The following is a 24,661-nucleotide window of genomic DNA, read 5'->3' on the forward strand; positions in this document are numbered from 1 at the left end:
TAATTTAGGGACAAAAATTCACATGACAAAAATAGAAATAAGGACTCTGTTGGTAACAAAATAAACAATATTTTGAACCAGATGACCTAATATATATATATATACAGTTTTTCCTTTCGAACTATACATATTAATTCTACCACTGCATTGACTGATTGGATATGTCTCCAGGCAATACAGTTAAATTTATATTATCAGATCTGAAACTCAAGGCTTTTCAAGCATTTTAACTATTTAAAATTTGAATGTCTCAGAGTGCAAAAGTATTGTTTTCCAGGAAATTCAGTGGTTAAAGCTATGTCTCTCATGTATTTTTAGGTAAACATTATCTTTCTTTTCCAATCATCTGCTTCAAATTCAAAGAAAGCAAAAAAATTTGACGTCATAAATTGATTTTGACCAATGAAGAAATAAAAAAAGAAACTTACATCTCATTGATTGGTGAAAAAGTGGTCACAAAAGGTCAGAGAAAGAATAAGTCGTATAATAATATTGAAGTTTTGAAATAAAAATTCTGTTTAAATTTTTTTGTTCAATTACAGAAATTAAAGAAGAGGAATGAAAAGAATGTATTAATTCTTGGATTTTCTGTGGTAAGTGTATACATAGAGGACAATTATAATGTCTACCATAAAAATGAAGCATTAGGCTCTGTGGCAATATTTATAAAGCCTTTATCTGTTTAGGGAATGTATCTCTTCAGTTGAGATCTAGTATCACTTCTATAATAGATATAATTAGATGTGGTATGAATGATAATGAGAAAACGCTCCCTCACAATATGTTAAATTAAACCGTTATAGATCAAAGTACAGTCTTCAACACAGGGCCTGCTCACACCGAAAAGCAAGCTTTAAAGGGCACGAAGACCCCTATTACAGTAGAAAAATCAATGAAAAAGAAATTAAAAAAAATATAATTTCCAATGCCATGAATGTACTAATGAACTCAAAACTTTTTTTTTTAAACTTTTTTATTTTCAAGCATTTGCACAGAAATTTGTTTTGTTCTTCCAGTTTCGTTTGTCATAAGACTTTGAGTAAAATAGGACCGTATTTCCGTTTCTTTTTATGCCCCACCTACAATAGTAGAGGGGCATTATGTTTTCTGGTCTGTGCATTCGTTCGTTCATCTGTTTGTTCGTCCGTTTGTCCGTCCGTTAGTCCCGCTTCAGGTTAGAGTTTTTGGTCAAGGTAGTTTTTGATGAAGTTGAAGTCCAATCAACTTAACTTAGTACACATGTTCCCCATGATATGATCTTTCTAGTTTTAATGCCAAATTAAAGTTTTGACCCCAATTTCACGGTCCACTGAACATAGAAAATGAAAGTGCGAAGTTCAGGTTAAAGTTTTGGTTAAAGTTTTTGGTCACAGTAGTTTTTGATGAAGTTGAAGTCCAATCAACTTGAAATTTAGTACACATGTTCCCTATGACATGATCTATTTAATTTTAATTCCAAATTAAAGTTTTGACCCCAATTTCACAGTCCACTGAACATGGAAAATGATAGTGCTAGTGGGGCATCCATGTACTATGGACACATTCTTGTTTAACATTAAAATATGTTAGAATTAAAAAAGTGATTGTGACTTCATCCCCTTTATCAAGTAACATCTGCCTCATATTAAACCACATCTTCAAATGACAACCACTGAACATACATATGTGCATATCTGATCATATTGATTTTCCTATAGAATCAGAGGCGGATTTAGGGGGGGGCCTGGGGTCCCGGTCCCCCCCCCCCTTTTTGGGAAAAAATTTGGTTGCTTATATAGGGAATCATTGACGCCTGACTGGAGCGGGCCCCTTCTTAGGTCAGTCAGTGGGCCCCCACTTATGTAAATTTCTGGATCCGCCACTGAGAATAATATAGAAACAGTCACCAAGTCATATTTATTTACTTAAAAAAGACTCAAATTTTTACAATAAAGCTCAGAAACAGCAACCCCTAGGACTGGATTGATTGGAATTCTTTGCCAGATATTAATCTTTTTACAACTTTGCATTGAAGAACACAGCTGTAAAGTTACCATCTGGTTATCAACAAATTTGAACATTTCAACAAGATATTTGTATTTGTTACCATAACAGATCGTAACATCTACTCATGACATCATGTAGTCTGATGATTGGTATTTTAACATGCAGTTATCTGCAATGAAAATATGTATCATATTTATAAAATCAGTTTTGTATTAAAGAAGTCTACTTGACAGCTGACAAGTATGGTAAAAAAGAAAATACTTTAATAATATACATATCACCAATTGGAATGACTTGTAGTGCAGAATGTTTTTTTCATCTAATTGTTAAGATGTCTTGTGCTCAGTTTACTGTAAACTTGTAAGTTTTGATACTAAAATTAGTTTACATCTTATGCTGTGGACTCATGGCCTGGTAATCAATTTTCATGAATATTGTTATAAAAAAGCCACAAATTTTAATGTAACACCAAAGAAATTCATTCTATACTTGTATGGAAACTGGACAAACCAAGAAATGAACATAATTTTAACCTAAAAAAAAATAATTCTGAAAGGTTTTTATCCACGAAAAGTGTGGATGCTATTTTTGTTATATATGAGTTTAACTTTCTTTTGTCTTATATATGAGTTGCTACATGTATTTTTCTTCATGAAATATTTTATTTTAGGCATCAGATGATATTGGAGCTCAGGTGTCACACATACATAACCTAGAATACAGGTATCCAAACAGCTGTTTTAACAGATTACAGTATCCAGTATGGAGTAAATTATTATCCCGGTAATTCTCAGATTTACTCATTTAAAGATATACATTGTTGACTGAAAAAGACTACTTTAAAAACAGAGTAAAAAGTTGGTAGCCAAAGGGAGGAGACACTTTTAAGGTTAACAAATGCTGTATATTATAGATGTTTTTTCAGCTGAAATCAAAACTGTATGAAAGAAAACATTGAATTTTGAAAAATATATATACACACTTTTTCCTGCCTCAAGTGGAAAAAATAGGGTGAATCATTGTATTAAGTTAGAAAAATCTTAAGCACAAATTTATAATTAAAAGAAAATGCATTAAAGCATGAATTATTTTACAGTATATGAATTGTAATTATACATTCTCAGTTTTCAATTCAGTAACCATGAAATTCAGTTATTCTGTGTGAGAAAATTGAAAAAACCCAAGGAATATGCTATATCAGAATCAGTATGAAGATAGTGTGTATTGTATTTACAGGATTGGTGATGTAGTCATGACATACTTGCTAGAGAATACATCTATGTTTCTGCTGGTACCCACTTCATGTTATGTGCAGTTAACTGGTAAGTATAAGTGCAGCAAGAAATTACAAATGAGCCTTATCAAAACAAGCTTAAGGTTAAAAAAAAACCTGTTTAGATATTGTATTATCAACCTGGTATGGTAAGAACATTTTTTAATTCAATTTTTCATCAGCATTAATAGTTTTATGCCTTGTTCACACGTACATTAAATTTGTATTGAATTGGAATCGAATGCAAATCAAATTCGCTAATCGCTTTCACACATTCTTCTTTTTTAATTGGAATTATCCAGTTTGCATTAGAAATTGTAACGCTTGTGTTAATACGAATTAAAAGTTAACTTCGTTTGGACAGTTAAGCTAATTTGACGTGCATTGCAATTCGAATTAGAATTGACGTTAGGACGTAAAACGTTTCAAATTAAACTAATTCGAATTAGTTAATGCGAATTAAACTCAAATTACATGTGAACTCAGCATTAGTTGGAAAATAATTTTTTGCATGAAAAAGACAATAAGTAATGTTAACAAATATATGTAGATTTAAAATTATCTCATGAGGTTCAGTCTTGATCTTTCTACATAACTTTTATCAATTTATAATATTAGGATTCTGTCAGTCTGTCCATCCATCATAGATTGTGTAAGCATTCTCACTTGTACAATTCATGCCAGATATATTATTTATATCACAAGATTTATATTAGATATGGCTTTGCAAAATCAGTTCCAAACAACTAATTTTAAAGAAGTTATGTCCTGGATGCATCTATTAGCATCTCTCAGACTTACAGGTCGAGATAAAGAGCGAAAAAACGTCAAAATTAACGCTTTTAGCACCTAAGGACCAACTTTAAGGCAAATTCCCACCCACCCTTCCCGGCCTCCTCATCCAGACAATACCACCCTGTGATCCCCTATCTTCGATTTATTGCAATCAGTATGCATCAGCATCAGGGTACAGCTGATTTGCATATCATTTGCATATTTTTGCAAATACTGGAAATTTAGACAATTTCTGAAAACAATTCAGCATGGTAAGGGTTAATACAAATGTACCAGACTAAAATATACCCTTTAGTTTTTTCTGCAATTAATGATCACAGTGTTGTGTCTTCCATTACTGCTTACTCCAAAGAAATGCTGCTCATATTTTTAGTGAATGAGCATGATTTACATGACGTTCATAAAATAAGGTAAATATCATATATGAAAGTTAAATGAATAATATATCTTTGCCTTTATCATAGTTTTAGTTTTTTTTTTATAGGAGTTCCTTTTTTCGAACTTTGGCCAATGCAACCTGGAAAATATATAAGTATTCCACAGAAGACAACCATGACAACACATACAAAGTCCTTTAAAAGAAAGAAGAAATGTAATCAAACCACTAGTTTTAAGAAACCAAGATACAATGAGAACCAAACATATATCAATAATGATACCATATCAACTACAAACAGTCAGGACCAGGCCAACAGTTGTACTAAGGGCAACATCAACAGAAAACCTGCAGCAATACCCAGTGAAGACCTGACCTGTAACAGTACTGTTAAGGCTTCAACTACAAATTGCCAAGCAAATATTAACAGTTGTTCTCAGGGCAATGACAGCAGTAAACCAGAGGCAACACTGGGGCAAAATCCAACCAATAACAGCACTGTTAATGCTACAACTGCAAACAGTGAGGACCTGGGACATTTTAACAGCTGTTATCAGGCAAATGTCAGTAAAAAACCTGAGGCAACACACAGTGAAGATCTGACCATTAACAGCACTGTTAATGCTACAACTGCAATCAGCCAGGACTGTGGAAATTTTAACAGTTATTCTCAGGCAAATGTCAGCAGGAAACCAGTAAACAAAGAGGATCAGGCGAATATCATTATGGATGCCCAAGCATATCATAAGAAATGTTTTATTAAAGCTACTGGTGAAAGTCCAAGCATTGAGGGCCTTACAATTGTCCAAGTACACAATGATAAAAAGACAATGGAAAAAAGTAACAACAAGGATCCTCTAAATACTACCAGTAAGGTTAATGAAGCTTTAAACAGTTGTACAAAACATAATGTTTATGAAGAAACCATTGCAAACATTGATGGTGAGTTGCCAAGGAGAAATAACAACAGTAATCCTCCAGAATATAATAATAATGAGAACTATACAAATACTGGAAGTGATATACAATCAAGTGTGAATGAAGAAACCAGGCCAAAGACAAACCATGATACGCAGACAGATGTCAACAATGGTACTAATCTCTCCAGTCAGATAACTGCAGAACTTAACAATGAAGACAATCGAATTGCAAGAAAAAAAGTTTCTTGGCAACCTAAGAAATATCCACTTGATATACAGGAAGATTACAATTTAAGACTAACAAATACATTGAATGCTGCATCTAACATCACAGCTCGAAGAGAAATCAGTTCTGAGAAAGGCACTGTCTGTGACAATGGAAATTTCAACATGCAGCTCAGGTCTAGAGAGATAACTGCTGAGAAAATTTGTGACAACATTCCAAATCAGACATCTACTGTCATTGTCCCTGGAAAGTTTCAAAATACAAGGCAAATGAACAATAAAGTGTCTAGGAATAATAAAAAGAAAAGAAGAAAGAGAAAGAAGTTAAAATATCAGGAATTTTCACCATATGAGTAAGATTTCAAATTTTATAAGGAATGACTGTAATATATTTTCTGTCCATCAGAAATTACCTAAAAAACTAATTTTTGTAGGTGAAAATTTTGTGGTTTTCTCTCTTAATTCAATTTCTTTGGGATAAATTTTCATGTATTCCAGAATGTGAAAGAAACATTTTGTAGTTTTTAAAATTTCATTTGGTATTAATTTAGCAGATATAGCTATTAAAGAAATAGTTGAAACTTTAAACCCTGGATTAATCTTTCTGTTTACAGTATTTTAATGTTTTGCTTTTGGTATGTTTTCTATCTAGTAGTTTATTATTGTGATCTTGTTACAGATATCACACTTATATCAATAGAATACAGACATTGTATGCCAGTAACCTGAGAGAAAAATTTACAGACAATTGTAAGTCACTGAAATGTTTGTAAGTCACTGAAATGTTAACCATATAAATGCAAGTTTGGCTTTGGTTAGATGGAACTGTTATACAAATTGTATTTTTAAATAGAAAGAATAAAAACTCAACAAATTAAAACAACTTTTAATCATTAAAGGTATATTTTTATCACATTGTAATGCCCTCTTAAGGAGGTTTGCTTCTCAGTTTCAAAATAACAAGCTTTTCATAGCACTAATATATATATATATATTAATGGGGGATTAATAAAGGAAGCAAAAGAGCAAAAAATATATAGGTCAATGAGCTTATTTTTAAGATGTTAGCAATTGAAATTTTTGGCTGGAAAATGTCCTTTTTCATAGCTTTATCATTGACAAGTTTAAGTTCTCAAAAACTACTAAAAAATAACAAAGATTTATAAGACTTTTACAGATGGCTTATAATATACATGTTAAAGATTTATAAAAAGAAAAATGGGAGTCAATGGGCATAATATTTTAAAGCATTCAAATGGATAAAACCAGAGGATTCCCAAAATTTGACAAAAATTCCGAAACATGACAATCGAACATCTTTAAGTCTTTACGCTTTCTTTGTTTGAAATGTCAGAACAGGAGAATAACAAAATATCACTTACTAAAAGAATTTCTTGCAGACATTTTGAACTCAATTCCACCAACAGAGGATGGTAGTCTTACACTGTACAGACACATACTAGAACACAAACAGACCATTAAAGCACCAAAAGTCACAATCGCATGGAGGTTTCCAGAACACTCTGTGAATTCTATTGGTAATGAGTCTTCCTGCTGTGCTAGTAGCACACACAACACCACTGAGCTAGTTGCAGACGACAATAATGATATTGATGACCACTCCAGTTTTTTTCGAAATACTTATTCTTACGACAAAGTGCTTACAAAATTTATTGAAAAAGAAACTACTGAAAATTCAAAGTCATCATCTCAAAATGATCCAGATAAAACCGTTGCTGAAATTTGTGATGCATATCAGCAGAAAAAGTCACAAAATACTATTGCTGATGCAGAAATTAAGAATTCAGTTTCTGGAAATTTAATTTCAATTAATTTGCAAAAATCAAATTCCATAGAATTAAATGTGATCAGAACTAACACTGGATTACCAATTGACAACAATTCTATTGCTAGTGGCAATAGAAGAGAAAGTTCTGAATGGTTTGAGGCAAACAAGATCATTCCGGAACATGAAGACACCCAAGGCATTGAAACAAGTGTTATTGATGATACTTTATCTAACTCACAAGGTTTTAACACTTACAGCTTTGAGGATTCCCAAGGGTTTGAAACTAGTGGCAATGAAGATTCACTAACTATTTCACAGAAATGTAAAGAAAGCTTTGATGGTATTTCTTCCTTTGATTCCAAGTCAGATATACAAGTTATAGAGGGTATCAAATCATTATCTCAAAGCTTTGATTCTAAAACTTTCAGTACTGAATCCGAGAAGAGTGTTAGTATTTTGTCTAAGGTCAAAAGTGAAGGTCATGGTTGTTTTACAAACATCAAAAGTAAAAAGTCAGAATTATGTTTAGATAAGGATAACATTGACAAACAGTTTTCAAGTACACCATTAGAGGATAATGAAAATCAGTCGAGTAAACCTAACCTTAGTAAGATAGACTATGATGACAACTGTCCACTAAAGTCAAGGGAATGTAAAAGATCAATGAAGCGCAAACATGTGGATGATCTGGAAATTTGTTGTCCTGCAGATAAAAGACCTCGTATTTCATTGGAGGTTTCATCAGTTCCAGAATCAAAGGAAAGTCCTAACAAAGCATGTGTTGAAATGGAGGTAGAGGAATCTGTGGCAGAAGTTAATGAAAAAACAAATGACGGCTCTAATGAAATAAGACTTCCTACAACTGAGGAGGAGGCAAAGGAGGAAGGACAGGCATCCAAAAATAAGATAGAGTTATGCAAATCAACTGTGTGTGGTGATAAAATAACATCTTCTACAGGAGAAAACTGTGATATACATAGCCAAAGATGTGAAGAAATTAAAGATGCACAACTGAATACAATAGAAGTAGACTTCTTACCTACCGTGTGTCCTCTGTTTCAGCAAATACTATTCAAGCATAGGTAAATACATTAGGGGATATTGTCTAATGAAATACTAGAGAGTTAGATAAGAAAGGACCAGGTGCAATGAAGGTATTGTTGAGTCTTTATTTTCACCTAAATACACTTACTTTAAATGGAATTTCACTTATATTTACATTGAGGTTCAACAGATAACAACTAGATACATAGGTTTGGAATGATGACATCACTATAAATAAAGTCATAATCATGAAGAAAAGCCTGGAAGTTCTTAGTTTAAGCATTTTACATTGATTATTTTTAGATTTTTACAATGACTTGATTGCTACATGTAGTTTTTAGCTCACCTGGCCCAAAGGGCCAAGTGAGCTTTTCTCATCACTTGGCGTCCGGCGTCCGGCGTCATCGTCCGTCGTTAACTTTTACAAAAATCTTCTCCTCTGAAACTACTGGGCCAATTTTTACCAAACTTGGCCACAATCATTATTAGGGTATCTAGTTTAAAAATTGTGTCCTGTGACCCGACCAACCAACCAAGATGGCCGCCATGGCTAAAAATAGAACATAGGGGTAAAATGCAGTTTTTGGCTTATAACTCAAAAACCAAAGCATTTAGAGCAAATCTGACATGGGGTAAAATTGTTAATCAGGTCAAGATCTATCTGCCCTGAAATTTTGAGATGAATCGGACAACCCGTTGATAGGTTGCTGCCCCTGAATTGGTAATTTAAAGGAAATTTTGCTGTTTTTGGTTATTATCTTGAATATTATCATAGATAGAGATAAACTGTACACAGCAAAAATGTTCAGTAAAGTAAGATCTACAAATAAGTCAACATGACCAAAATGGTCTGTTGACCCCTTTAGGAGTTATTGCCCTTTATAGTCAATTTTTAACCATTTTACGTAAATCTTAGTCATCTTTTACAAAAATCTTCTCCTCTGAAACTACTTGGCCAAATTAAACCAAACTTGACCACAATCATCATTGGGGTATCTAGTTAAAAAATTGTGTCCGGTGACCTGGTCAACCAACCAAGATGGCCGCCATGGCTAAAAATAGAACATAGGGGTAAAATGCAGTTTTTGGCTTATCACTCAAAAACCAAAGCATTCAGAGCAAATCTGACATCGGGTAAAATTGTTTATCAGGTCAAGATCTATCTGCCCTGAAATTTTGAGATGAATTAGACAACCCGTTGATAGGTTGCTGCCCCTGAATTGGTAATTTTAAGGACATTTTGTTGTTTTTGGTTATTATCTTGAATATTATTATAGATAGAGATAAACTGTAAACAGCAAAAATGTTCAGCAAAGTAAGATCTACAAACAAGTCAACAAGACCAAAATGGTCTGTTGATTTCTTTAGGAGTTATTGCCCTTTATAGTCAATTTTTAACCATTTTTCGTAAATCTTAGTTATCTTTTACAAAAATCTTCTCCTCTGAAACTACTGGGCCAAATTAAACCAAACTTAGCCTCAATCATCATTGGGGTATCTAGTTTAAAAATTGTGTCCCGTGACCTGGCTAACCAACCAAGATGGCCGCCATTGCTAAAAATAGAACATAGGGGTGAAATGTAGATTTTGGCTTAAAACTCTGAAACCGCAGCCTTTAGAGCAAATCTGACATGGGGTAAAATTGTTTATTAGGTCAACATCTATCTGCCCTGAAATTTTCAGATGAATCTGACAACCTGTTGTTGGGTTGCTGCCCCTGAATTGGTAATTTTAAGGAAATTTTGCTGTTTTTGGTTATTATCTTGAATATTATTATAGATAGAGATAAACTGTGAACATCAATAATGTTAAGCAAAGTAAGATTTACAAATAAGTCAACATGATGGAAATGGTCAATTGACCCCTAAGGAGTTATTGTCCTTTATAGTCAATTTTTAACAATTTTCATAAAATTTGTAAATTTTAACTAACATTTTCCACTGAAACTACTGGGCCAAGTTCATTATAGATAGAGATAATTGTAAGTAGCAAGAATGTTCAGTAAAGTAAGATGTACAAGCACATCACCATCACCAAAACACAATTTTGTCATGAATCCATCTGCTTCCTTTGTTTAATATTCACATAGACCAAGGTGAGCGACACAGGCTCTTTAGAGCCTCTAGTTCTTTCTTCATTTGGCAGTTCAATCAAAACTGTGACTCAAAAACCAATTGATTCATCAAATCAAACTGTTCAACTTAAAAGAAATTTTATTAACCTGCTATAAGCCAAGTGTAAGCTGTTTTGTATGAATAAGTTACACCAGTTGAACCAAGGTCAATCTGAGTAAATTATGTCATTGAACAATCGATTCTTTCTGTGATGTAATAAGCACTGTGACATAAGAAATGTACAGTTTAGTGCATAAAGTTGTCTATAGAAGAAACCCCTGGTTCATGTTGTTTATCGTACTTTATTTTAGTGAAAAAAATAGTTAACTTGATGACTTCATTTTTTTTCTTCAAAGGAATGCAGAATATAATGGATTTTTGCATGTTTGAATATTTGCTTTCATAATCAAATTTCAGAAAATGTCCATACAAGTTTTTATTGAATTACTACTGTCCTGCAGAGAAACCCAAGAAAAAGTGCGGGATTTATCAGAGAGGTTAGTGTATATAATGAATAAATTCTAATAAATTGTATTTAAATGGCAGATGTGCAGATATACTTTGAATGCAATAGACCATTTTCACATTACAGACTTTTGACTCCTTGTTCTACACTTTTTCGACAGGTAACCGACTCTGTTTTAGGACATCCTGGTACTTGGTCAATTACGAGCAATCAAAAAAAGTAAAAATAAAATATAAAATAGATATGCAATTTTTACTATTTTGTCATGCTCTAAATTTTTTCTAAGGCTAGACCAGTTGTAAAGCAACTTTCTGCAATCAACATGATGAAGACACAATTGTGAATCAATTTAACAGACACTACTAAAGATTTACCATTAATGCCAATTTACATCAAGGACAAAAATGTTGAGAAATAATAAAAGAAACCCCCTAAAAAGGTTATTGACTAGGTACTTAGCAGATCAGTAATGCAGGAATAAACTTATTCTATGAGTTCTATAATCTTTCTCTCTTTTTGTTTTGGTCAGGGCCTTGATTCACAAAAAATCTTACTACAAAAATTGATCCCAAGTCAAGAACAATTTAGTATATTTGTGGTCAATTTTAATATTTTTTTGTAAACTGCCCAGGTCAGGTGAATGACAAAATTTAAGTTACATAATTATCAAAAGTTGATAGTATTCTACTTAGTATAAGAACTGTTATTTCTGTATTGTTTCTAATTTTATTCTATTGTAGGTCAGAAACACATTGGTGATATTAAATTGATCAAGACTAATTCAGTTAGAGAAAATTTACACAAATTTATACCTCACAGACAGGTATGTATAATTTATGAAAACTATACTCTTCATTTGATAAATAAGCAAATGATCTCCTTTCAATGGTATCATTTCAAATTTAGAAATTCAAATTTAAAAATTCTAAAAAAAAGTGAATGTACTTGGAAAGAATACTTCACAGACGATGAAGAATAACAATAAAAACTTCCTCGATTTGTATCAGAATTTTCTTCTGAACTTGTTCGGTGCATATTTACATTATATTCTTTATGTTCTATAAATAGGAACTGTCCTTTTGTTTCAGATATTACTGTGATTAAAACAAGATCTGCTTCATTGTATTATAAAACATTTTTGTATTTTGGAAAATTAGATGTACCCCATGTTTGATATGTATGAATAAAAGGAGATGCAGATTATAGATTAACATAATTTATTTCAAATATCAAACTAAGTATAAATCACAATACATTGTATCATACATATTAAACCTGGGGAGAGCATGAAGGAATTTAAAAAAAGAAAGTTCTTACTGAATACAAGAGATAATAATGAATAATTATTGAATAATTATTGAATAATTATACCCCGCTTTAAAAAGGGGGGGTTATTGTTTTACCTCTGTCTTTCCATCCATTCTTTCGTCAGTCCATCAGTCTGTTCGTCCCATGAATATTTTTCATCACATTTTTCTCGGGAACTGCAATACAAGGATTTCTGAAATTTGGTTTCAGGGTTTATATAAGTCAGTTATACCCTGTGATGCATTTTCAGATTCATCACTCGACAACTTCCTGTTTACCCAACACTTGTATGATTTTACACATGATTATAGCCAAGTTGAAAATTTTTGTCGTATTTTTCTCAGGAATTACAATACAAGGATTTCTGAAATTTGTTTTCAGTGTTTATGTAAGTCAGCTTTACTGTGTGATGCGTTTTCAGATTCATCACTCGACAACTTCCTGTTTACAGAACACTTGTATGGTTTTACACATGATAGCTAAGTTGAAAATTTTTGTCACATTTTTCTCAGGAACTACAATACAAGGATTTCTGAAATTTGGTTTCAGGGTTTATATAAGTCAGCTATACTGTGTGATGTGTTTTCCGAGTCATCACTCGACAACTTCCTGTTTACCGAACACTTGCATATTTTTACACTATTAATATTATCCACTTGCGGCGCTGTTATCATCAGTGAGCAGTAGCTCCCAGTTTCAATTTTTTCCCCAGATTCTTTCAATACCAAAAAAAGGAAAGAATCTTGACTGAGGGACCTCTATTGTGTTATGGCTCAAGGCAAAAACAAACATATACATACTGCCTCATCAGTGTTAATTTTGTTGCGTTCCATAGACCTGTAAAAATCACTTTTTGATAAGTTATAGTTATTCTTTACTTATGTTTTTCAAGATTTACCTGTTTATAAGACGTATCTGTTTGTTTGTGATACCTGAAGATGTATGGGGTAGCAGGAGGAACAGAAATTTATTCACAAAAAGTATCCTTTAATAAAATCAGTTATGTATTTCTAACCTTTTCCTCTGTTGGCGGTAGTAGGAAATAAGGAATTGTGAAAAATGGGGAACCAGATTTATACATTTGTTGAGAAGTTCGATTCATACCTGCCAACTTCTGACAATTAAAAATCATGCCATGTCATATGTCTGACGAGGATTTCAGTTTTCCTTTCAAAAGGTCATGGGTCTCTCCTGACACTCAAGCTTATTCCACTAATAAAAAACAAACTGACCACCACAAAATAGCCAATAGAGCGGAAATCAATCATCTTTTGGTGGAGAAAATTGGTTACATCAAATGTTATTAATAGATTGGACAGTTGTAACACCAATCAGTATATATTATCAATTTTTCTTATATATGGATTTTGTTCATGTACATGATACAAATTAACACAAAAGTTATGAAACTGAAACATAGATATTGATAGAAATGATTTGAAGATTTTCTCCTTAATAAAGAACAGATTTACAAAAGTTGATATCGTCCAACAAGTATGATAAACTATGTTTAGGACAGATGATGTCGGGAATAAAGGTTGGTATTATATGAAGAAGTATTCTGTTAATAATTTTCAAGAAAGAAAAAGAAACGTTTATTTAATTATTATATATTTTTTTGAAGTATTCCCCCACTATAAAAGTTGGTGCTATATTGAAATCACCTTGTCCATACTTGGATTCTGCAAATAAAGAAAATTGTCACACTTTTCTCAGAAACTGAACAGAATTACTTCATATTTTTGTATCAAATTCAACAGTGATGAGTTGAAACATATGGCACATTGCTTGCATTCTTGTCTATTTGATACATATGAATGTAACGACTTTTCCAGAATTAATTATATGGGAAGAGGGGGCGAAAAGCACTTTCATTAAGATTTGATGGTTGTTGTTTATTAAAGACCCTCTCCCCATACATTTATTTTTGGAACAGCCTTAAGGAAAAAATTACTGTTATAAATGTATACTGTATATTCGTCACATATTTAACTTCTCAATATTTTCAACAAAAATAATAAATAAAAAAAGCAACGATTCCACAATCAACAGACACTTTGAGAGGTCGGCAGATTGTCTGTATATGGTAATAAAATTAACGGTATCAATTTTCTTGCACCAGATGCGCATTTCGACAATACATGTCTCTTCAGTGATGCTCGTGGCCAAAATATTTGAAATCCAAAGCTTATATAAAAGATGAAGAGCTATAATCCAAAAGGTCCAAAAAGTATAGCCAAATCCGTGAAAGGAATCAGAGCTTTGCATGAGGGAGATACATTCCTTAATTTATAATAATTTCTATCATTTTGTAACAGCAAATTTTAATAACACAAAAAAAATCCGTATTTTCATGCCAGTACCGAAGTACTGGCTACTGGGCTGGTGATACCCTCGGGGACTAATAGTCCACCAGCAGAGGCATCGACCCAGTGATAGTAATAAAATTAACGGTATCAATTTTCTTGCACCAGATGCACATTTCATTTTTATTTTTTTCTGAATTCTTTTTATCTAATTGTTTTGTTATGAAATCTTTGTATTCCATATTACAGGTTTCTACTATTTCCTGGTTGAGAACTGTAAAATCTAATTCTGTTAGACAACATATAATGGCTAAAGTATGGCACTGGATCATTGAAGAGTTTGTTCTTAATGTAATCAAGGTATGAAAACAAAGTTTAATATTACACAACTTTAAAACTGCTAGATGATGATTCTTAAACAACTTGTATTAACCCTTTAATCCCCGACAGTGCTTTGAGGCATCGCCTGATGTTGGCCCGACAGTGCTTCAATGCATCGCCTGACGTTGGCCCAACGATGCCTTGAGGCATAGTTTTTCAGTATTTTTAACCGGATTTTTGTGACAAAAATGTCGGTTATTGATTTGGGGATGTACGGCGGGCGGGCGGGCGGGCGGGCGGGCGGGCGGCAATCAAATGTTGTCCGTGCATTAACTCATGAACCGTTCAACCAAAGCTTTTAAAATTTTAATATGTTATTACTGACAACTATACGAAGGTCAAGTTCAATAATGGCGATTTTAACTTTTACCGTTCAGGAGTTATGGTTCTTGAAAGGCGGCAATCAAATGTTGTCCGTGCATTAACTCATGAACCGTTCAACCAAAGCTTTTAAAATTTTAATATGTTATTACTGACAACTATACGGAGGTCAAGTTCAATAATGGTGCATTTACTCATGAACTGTTCTACCAAAGCTTCCCAAATTTTGATATGTTGTTACTGAGGACAGAATGGAGGTCAAGTTTAATAATGACAATTTTGACTTTTACCGTTCAGGAGTTATGGTTCTTGAAAGATTGAAAAATGGAGTTTCCAGTCGTGTCCGTGCATTTATGCATGAACTGTTCTACCAAAGCTTCTGAAATTTTAATATGCTGTTACTGATGACAAAATGGAGGTCAAGTTCAATAATGACGATTTTGACTTTCACCGTTCAGGAGTTATGGCTCTTGAAAGATTGAAAAATGGTGTTTCCCGTTGTGTCCGTGCATTTTCTCATGAACCATTCAACCAAAGCTTTTGAAATTTTAATATGTTGTTACTGATGACAAAATAGAGGTCAAGTTCCATAATGACGATTTTGACTTTTACTGTTCAGGAGTTATGGTTCTTGAAAGATTGTAAAATGGCGTTTCCATTCACGTTGTTGCATTTACTTATGAACCATTCAATCTAAGCTTTTCAAATATTATTATTTCAAAATGTTGATACTGATGACAAAATGGAGGTCAAATTTGATATTGATGATTTTCACTTTCACCATTCATCAGTAATGGTTCTTGTGATATTGCCAGGACACAAATAAATGTAAATAAATCCGGTTTGCTGTCGTTGTGACAGCCTCTTGTTAAAATCAGATTTATGAATGGGAAAATGGACGTAGTCATTGAGTGTATTTTGAAATTTGTTTTTATGCTTCGTTTAGTGTAATCGTACGGTTTAAAATAAGAAAAACACAGTTGAAACGTCATTCACAATGGGAGAAATTAATGGCGTCCTCCGTGGAGCAACTTGTGTTCAAAGGCCGTTTATTTCCATGTTATACGTTTTGAAAAAGGCCTTCTCTTGTGAAAAATTGGAAATGTTTATTCTGTGACCTCATTTGCGATCATTTGCATATCAATGCAGATATTCATGGGGCATTTAATACAACATTTCATTGAAAGTTGCCGTTTTCAGATTTGGATGCGCTAACCTTATTGTTTGTTATTTCTTCATTTGTGCCTGTAAATGGCCACGACAAACATTTATTTAGTCCAAAAATGAGACTGCATGCAAGTCTCCATTTGTGTTTTGTTTTTCGATTCTATTTTATAAATATATTGACCTTTGAAAACGGCCTTCAGTTGACCAATAAAAACTGGAATTCCCTTTCTTATGTCAAAATGACATGTGAGATGTCATTTGCATGCAGTAAAAATAATGTGCATTTTCCGAAGTTATGAACACAAAATATACACCAGACTGAGAGAACAGTTTTTTTGTGAATGGAACAAGGTATTAAATTTTTATAATTGTATCTCTTCAGACATTTAAGAACGTGCAAATCTTTTAACTGACATATGTGTCCACCTCTTCTTCCGCAAGTTACATATGCCATCCTTCAGTTGGGATAACTGGAAGGATTTGCCACGAGGAGGACGAATTTCGCACCATTTTAATGGTTGAAGCTGATTAGGTGATCTTGGTGAAGATGCTATGCATCGTACCATTGACTGCTTTTCTTTTAAAAGATGTCATATGGAGTACACCCAAGAACATTTATAAGATTTCCAGCAATTGGTCGTTGCCATAAAATTTGCAAAATCGAGGGATTACTGCATACAATCTATTTTAGGAAAAAAAAAGGAGCTCTTGATAATTCTAATAGATCTACAGCCCTGAAACGTCCAGAGGATTCCGAAGTAGAAACTACAACATAGTCATGAATGTTGTTCGAAACGTTCGCAAAAATGGTGAAGGACCTATAAAAACAACAAAGAACACACCAAACTCTTTAAGGTTTTAATTGTGTTCGTACTGTTTTTTTTTCCATCCACATCTTTGGCTTAACTATCTTATTATTTTACACTCACTTCATCAGAACCCTCTCCCACAAGGGACTACTTGCTATCCCTGTGGTACATGTGATTGTTTGCGTGTATCTTTTTGTCCGTCGACAACTTGCTGGAATATCGGCTTCCGTTTTATTCATTTACATTTGTTTTTAAAATGGAACTCCAATCATTGAAAAAATATTGAATCTCAAACGTGTTCACCCTTCCCCGCCCCTGCTCCAACTGCATTTTAAATTGAATTGTTTAACAGGTTCGTGACATAAAATCAGTACCACTTCATAATATATCAAGTGTCATGTCTATGTCTGATTGACCGTTATGCACGTGAATTGTCTTTACATTTCGCAGGTTCATGTACCTGAACAATTCATCAAACGCACGGTGGGTGTCTTTGGAGAAGCCAGAGTTGCTCATCTTTGCGGTTGAAAGTGCAAGTATATTTTTCCAACTCTGATAGATTTATCTATTCTGTAAATGGTGGTGGAACCTCAGTGCATTGATTCAAAAGTGAGGAAATCGAAGATCTGATAAAAAAAATCGGGTAAATCACGAGAAACAAACAAAATCATGGACTAGAACAGCTAATAAGGACAATGGAAACCCGCACCGAAAAAGAAAAAAAAATACCCAGACCCGTAAAACAATAATTAGGGAATGTGTCCATGGGGCACATATGATGCCCCTGCTTGCCTACCTTAAAAAGTTATAAAGGAACATTACTGAAGAACGATAAAATTGACACTACCCAAATGTGTACTTGATCTGAGTTTTGTGGTAATAAGTAATGTGTTTATATTTTAAAAAATTTGGTTGAGACAAATTATACTTCAGCTGGAGAACGGAAACGAAAAATGTAGCATTTTTTCCATTTGTAAAGGGATATAACTCTAAAGTTATAACAGAGGCGCCACTAAAATTCAAACTTGATCTGTGTTGTGTGGTTATAAGCATCATGTATATGCTTCATAACATTTGGTTGACGCAAACTAAAGTTACAGAACAGAAACCAACTTTTGGAAGGACGAACAAACGGACGGACGGACATGAGTAAAACTGTTAACGCATAAAAGGGGAACGAGGGTAAGGATTCAGTATTTGCAATAAGCATGTGTATCAACCCAAGGCACTGAGACACACATCCTGTAAGAGAAGAATAAACGAATCTAAACGGACAACCACAAATATTATCGAAAACGGAGTTGCTCTTTTAAAGAAAATTTAACTGCTACAATTATTACTGATGTATTGTTGGAATAATGAGCTGTCGGAATAATGGGCTGTCCGAATAATGAGCTGTCGAAGTATTGGGCTGTCAGAGTAATAGACTGTTGGAGTATTGGGCTGTCGGAATAATGGGCTGTCAGATATGGGATGTAGGAATAATGGTTGTCAGACTAATGGGATGTCACTGACATATTAAACAAATAAAATGTATAAAGGAAGACTTTCAATTCAAATTTTAGACACTACAGATAATACAAAATTCTTATATTTCCAATAATTGGAAACCAAATGAACTGTTTTCACATGAGATATAACCCAGCTGAAGGTATGTGAATTGCCAGTCATACATATTACTATGTAAATAATATCTTGTGAAAATATACATGAGGGTAAATGTTGGGAAAGGGTATATACATAACAATTGTTAGACAAGCAACCCAACTACACCAAAAAAATAAGATATTCAGATGTCACCTAGAGAGAGGTTTAAGACGTGCATTGCAACTCATATGTATAACATTGATGTTTACTGGGTGTAATTCAACACAAAATATTTTGTTCAGTTGCCCTGTCCCAAATAGAAAGAAGGAAAAAATATTGGTACTGGATTTTTACTTTAATCTGATTAGTCTGACAGTGGTAATTTTGAGCAGATCCCAGGATGTTATTATCTGACTTAAAAGCAGAAATTATTAGAAAAAAATATTCCAAACTCTATGTCATTTAGGCTCTGGTATATATATATTAGGTCACTGGTGTCAATTATAGCTTTAATGTTGTATAAGAAATCATCAGTTTGGTATAATGAATAAGGGGAATATTAGATTCTATATTTAATGCTGAAAAAATTGACAAATCATGGGCAGTTACTAAATATATTGTATCCCACTGTCTCTTGTCAGGTGTGTGTGTTAAGTGTTTTAATTTTAATGATTTTTAAGGGGGGGGGGGGGTAACAAAATCAGAGACATACTGTACTCTGACAAAATTGATATTCCTTTTAAATATATACAGTTCTTTGGTAAAAGAGTTAAATTCCAAATTTTATTTTCAAGAAAAATAATTTGAAAAACCTGGGTGTTTAGGAAATGTCAATTCCAAATGTTAAAGTCCAAGTGTTTTAGACAGTTCAGATAATATTTAAGTATCTGGTGTAAAACATATATATGCAACTATAAATAAATCATCAAAATTCCAATGATAAGAAAGTTTAAGTAAAGATTTTATACTCTGACTTCTAGATAATCAAGAATGACAAGAGACCGTTTCTCTGTAATTTCCTCCTAAAAAAATCAGATGATTTTGATGCTGAAATATTGAAAAGACCTGCTGCTACGCTACTTATATTGTTGTGTTTAGAAACGTGACCTATTTATATAAATAACTGGGGAAAGCCGATTCTGAATCGAGTCAAGGTCAACAATTGCTGCAGATGAATGTTGGACGCTGACAAAATATTATGATCATTGTGAGACGTGAACCATACGGCATACACTTTCCTTTACACAACTGTTTAAATAATTAAAATGAGTCATCAGCGATTTGTTTGATGAAGGTATTATAGCGGAAAATACGCGAATATGATTCTTTTCAAAAAGACTTCTCCTCTAAAAAGTTCCGTTTTTGAGGAGTGGACTTAATTCTTCCATAGCTTTACTCAAATTAAACATTTATTTTACAAGTATTTACAGAAAAAATACGACAGAACAGTTAATATATTATTCACTTATCGATGTTTAATCAACAATTGCACGACAGCTCCAGGAAAAGCATCAACATGTCGGTTTACGAAATGTCCCAAATGACAAAAAAAAACACAAACTTTTATTGAAATCAATTTGGGCGGGTGACTGTCATGTGCAATTTTGATAATGTCATAGAGACGCTCAATTCAGTTCAATCTGGTAAAGATAGTGTTAAGTTAGCAACTGTTAGATTTTGAAGCTTTAAAATTTTCTTTGGGATTGAAATTAAAATCTTAATTAAATTGTTAGGATACAAAAGTAGTAGAAAGAATATTCCTAAAAAAAAAGCTCTCTTGATATGAATGTAAAGGAATATGTCAATGATACAGCAATGCAACAAAAAAATAAGAAAGATTTGTGCATATATAATCAATACATAAGATAAGGAGTAGGGGATTATTTTTGAAAAAGTTAATCTCATTGTAACCATTTACATTGAACAGTGTAAAGGTAAGTAGAAGCCAGTTTAGTTTAGTTTAGTTACAATTGTAGAAAAAATCTATATGCAAGTTATTTGTCAAACATCTCTTATTTCTGACTTTTTTCTACGTAACAGAAACGGACAATCATAGAAATATCTAATTTGTAAGTTATTTGTCATATGTCTTGTTTCAGACTTTTTTCTACGTGACAGACACAACACAGCATGTAAATCGTTTGTTTTACTACAGGAAAAGAACTTGGCAGTGGCTTCATGTTATAGCTTTAGCAGGTTTGCATTTTATTCTGATGAGAAGAAAAAATAAGAATGAATATAATACCGATGTAAAAAATGAGATGTGGAGTATAATACCATAAAATGGCAAGCCAACAATGTGGAAAAGACATCTGGAGTCAACATTCAGCCCTACAGTAGCCAAGTGTCTTTACAAATTACTATTTAAATTGCCAAGTTTTAGAAAAGTTGTGAATACATTCTTATCTTAACAGGGAACTAGTGATGAATTTAAATCATATTTTATATATGCATATACTCATAATAATGTATTAGATGAAGTTTAAATTATTTAGTTTTCTACAAAGCAAATTGAAGCTATGATGAATTCAAAAATAAGAATGATGTTTCTGTTGTAAATTTTTTTATATTTCAATGAGGAAGCTGTTTATTTGAATTTTTAGCAATCCCTCTTGCATTTTGCTATAAGTTGATCACACTTTAAATGCTATTTGTTTTTTAACTGCAGATTTAAAGAAGAGGAATATAATTAAACTTATGACAGAGGTTAGTCAGCTAAACTTAGAAATTTAAGATGATGGTTCCATTTGTCAAATAATTCATGAACATCATATGCTTAAAAAAAAGGATATTGTGAATATAATATACCTGATATCCAACTAATAAGTAAAAGTTACCATTGAAGAACAGAATGTATTATACAAATAATTGTGTTCATTGTATCTATATGCAATATATCCATAATCTTTTAATGCATGTATTAATAGTATGAACACTTCAGTTCTGTTTGTATTTGTAGGATAATGCTAAACAGCTGATATCAGAGAGACAGTCACTTGGTGTCGCCACCTTGCGTTTTTTTCCAAAGTCTAAAGGACTTCGACCTATTATAAATTTAGGACGGCAGCAGACACTGTTCGGAACACCAGTAAGTTCTTTCTTGAATGGTTATTTTCTACCTGGTTCCTGTTCTGGGTCTATCCAAACAGTCTTGTTGACCATCTTGAATGTACATTTGTATGGAATACCAGTAAATAAGTTCTCCCTTAAATGTTAACTAGAACACACCCACAAAATCATGGACATTAAGAGCGTGGTTGAAAGTATGTTAACTTTTGTAGGATGAATTTTCAAGTGTAAAAGATTTATGACTGGAGAATTTCAGGAAAGGTATTAAAAGTCATAGGTACTTGGAGACAACATAATTTTTTTTAGCCTTCTTCCTTTTTTCCAAAGTCAGTTATTTTTTGTTTTCTATTTATTTCAATTATTTTCCCACTTTCTGTATATATAATTGTACATTAGAGATAAAGTATATTTGCTATTTACTAAGTATGAAGTCTATCAATTCTAAGTTCATTATCCACATCTGTCACTGATATATTATATTGAGAGTCTCTGTATATTATAGTAGTATAGTGTACATGCAGAGAAACGCAAAAATAATTGTCTTGTCCCCCCGAGTACTAATAAATAACTGGAAGTGTGAAACGACCTTGACTGGCTATACAGCCCTTGCAGGGTCGGTAGTTCTTAATATGAAAAGTATGTGTTATTTAAAACAGTCATAAACGGAAGTCTTGTCTATGACTTAACTGCCGTCTGATGACGGAAACAATATCAGGGCACCTTAATTTTCGTTTTTTTCCCAAAATAACCCAAACTGAATAATAATAAGAATGGATGACAAATGCACCTATGCATGGTACCTATAGGACATAGAGGCATGATGATTAACTTATTGTGGAAGGAAGAGAAGCGACACACAAAACGAGGTCTTCTTGTTTAATAGTGTAGATGTAAGAAAGAATATAGACCTTACATTCTAGAAGTTGAGTGCTGAGTTTTGATAAAGAAGTTGATAGCAAAAAAGACATAATGAACTTTCAAATATTGGCTTTAAGGGGATTGTCAACATGTTGAACTCGCATGCTTATTTATCGGTTATTTTAAAACATATGTTCTATAAACTCTATGTTTACAGTTATGTGCTTTTGATAAGTTGTATAACAAGTATTGTTGAATTGAATGTTGAAATGCTGTGATTGTGTAATAAAACTTAAGTGTGAACTTATTGGATTAACTTTGTTTTCAATACAAGTTATTTAACTGAAGAAATTTATTGCTGAAAATTAGACTGGTTTTGGCAGTCAATCATAGGATGAAATCCAACTGGCAGCCAATAGACCACTTTCGAGTTCATCCGTCACCGGCAAAAACTCGTCAATTATACACGCCTTTATGACGTCATTTACCAGATAGAGGGGCTCGCCTGTATCCCTGCACTATTTACGTTCATCAAGCGTCTTAGTGATCGTCTTTGTGCAGGATAAACTAGAAATAATGGTTGCTCTGTAGGTACTTACTGACATTTCCCTAATGACAGCAGTGTTGATTGTCAATTTTGAGAATTCAATTTGCCGAATAATTCGTACAATATAGAATTATAGTTTTCCAACCACTCGCTCAACATTGGAAGGAAGTGACGACGCCCCTAAACGCACAAATGACGATGATAAAGGCGCGTATAATTGACGAGTTTTTTCCGGTGACGGATGAACTCGAAAGTGGTCTATTGTCTGTTGACTATGTGTTCTTTACATTCTTGAAATTGGAGTGATATTGAAAGATTAAATCAAGCCTTTATTATATTGATTGATACTTCAAATTTATTTATGTCTGTCTCACAGTAGCAGGTTATATGTTTTCTGGTTTGTGCCTATGTTTGATATTCACACAAGTTTATACAATTCATATCTTATCAAAGCTTGTAGAGATTAGGTCTTTAAAATGTAAAAAATGTACATGTATATTTCATGTCTCCTTACTTTGTCTTAATTTTCATGCCTACCCTAGCACATTTTGATGGTTCTGTGGATACTTTAGTTAAACATCACTGTTACACATTTTTGGTTCAGCACTCTTCTATTCCAGAACATTACCCTATATAGTTGATGTACAATATAAAGAACAAATAAAATCATTTTGCTTACCTTCTAACCCACCTATATATAAAAAATATATTTTTGTGCTTGTGTAATATTAAACTTAATATGATTTATGGTAATTTTCAGGGTCTACCTATTAATAAACAGCTACTGAACTTGCTCCAAGTTTTATCATTGATAAAGGTAATTATTTAAGAAAAGACTGTAATATTTTTTCTGTCTATGAAGAAATAACATAAAAAATGTGGTGCACACTGAATAACGCGCGTAGCGGGTTATTTAACAGTGTGCACCACATTTTTATGCAGTTAAGCTGCATTATGCGAGCACCCTAGATTTGTGTTCTACCCAATAAATGCTGAAATACTTGCCATTGTTATTATCTAGCTTGCTACTATGTTATATATGACTAATTGAACACTTTTTTAATACTTTTTATTCTGGATTACAAAAAATATGACCAGAAAAACCTTAAATGATCGTCGATTTATCCAAAAGTTTTGAAGTTACACATAGGAAGTAGTGCTTATTAAGAATCCTTGTGTAGTTCATTATGACTTGTGCTTTTGGCCAAGATGTCAAAGAACAATTGTATGAAATATTTAATCGCCGAAAATCTCTTAAGACAAGTAGTTTAGATTTCCCAAATGGCAAAAGTCGTAGGAATATTGTTTGTCATCAATACG

General features: G+C 32.8%; 1 protein-coding gene across 2 annotated transcripts in view; it reads left to right on the forward strand.

Moving 5' to 3' along the window:
- Positions 1-24,661, forward strand: part of LOC139520808 (uncharacterized) — an 87,403-nt gene that overhangs the window by 18,460 nt on the left and 44,282 nt on the right. For both annotated transcript variants that reach the window (XM_071313768.1, XM_071313769.1), the window contains exons 4-18: positions 543-593; positions 2,657-2,769; positions 3,223-3,308; positions 4,539-5,928; positions 6,255-6,325; positions 6,976-8,446; positions 10,940-11,019; positions 11,729-11,811; positions 13,189-13,276; positions 13,763-13,833; positions 14,852-14,962; positions 20,967-21,063; positions 21,536-21,573; positions 21,827-21,955; positions 24,102-24,158. In XM_071313768.1, the coding sequence (XP_071169869.1) occupies positions 543-593; positions 2,657-2,769; positions 3,223-3,308; positions 4,539-5,928; positions 6,255-6,325; positions 6,976-8,446; positions 10,940-11,019; positions 11,729-11,811; positions 13,189-13,276; positions 13,763-13,833; positions 14,852-14,962; positions 20,967-21,063; positions 21,536-21,573; positions 21,827-21,955; positions 24,102-24,158 (3,936 nt within the window). The remainder of the gene's footprint in view (positions 1-542; positions 594-2,656; positions 2,770-3,222; positions 3,309-4,538; positions 5,929-6,254; positions 6,326-6,975; positions 8,447-10,939; positions 11,020-11,728; positions 11,812-13,188; positions 13,277-13,762; positions 13,834-14,851; positions 14,963-20,966; positions 21,064-21,535; positions 21,574-21,826; positions 21,956-24,101; positions 24,159-24,661) is intronic.

The sequence above is a fragment of the Mytilus edulis genome, chromosome 4 (genome assembly GCF_963676685.1).
Source record: "Mytilus edulis chromosome 4, xbMytEdul2.2, whole genome shotgun sequence".
NCBI lineage: Eukaryota > Metazoa > Mollusca > Bivalvia > Mytilida > Mytilidae > Mytilus > Mytilus edulis.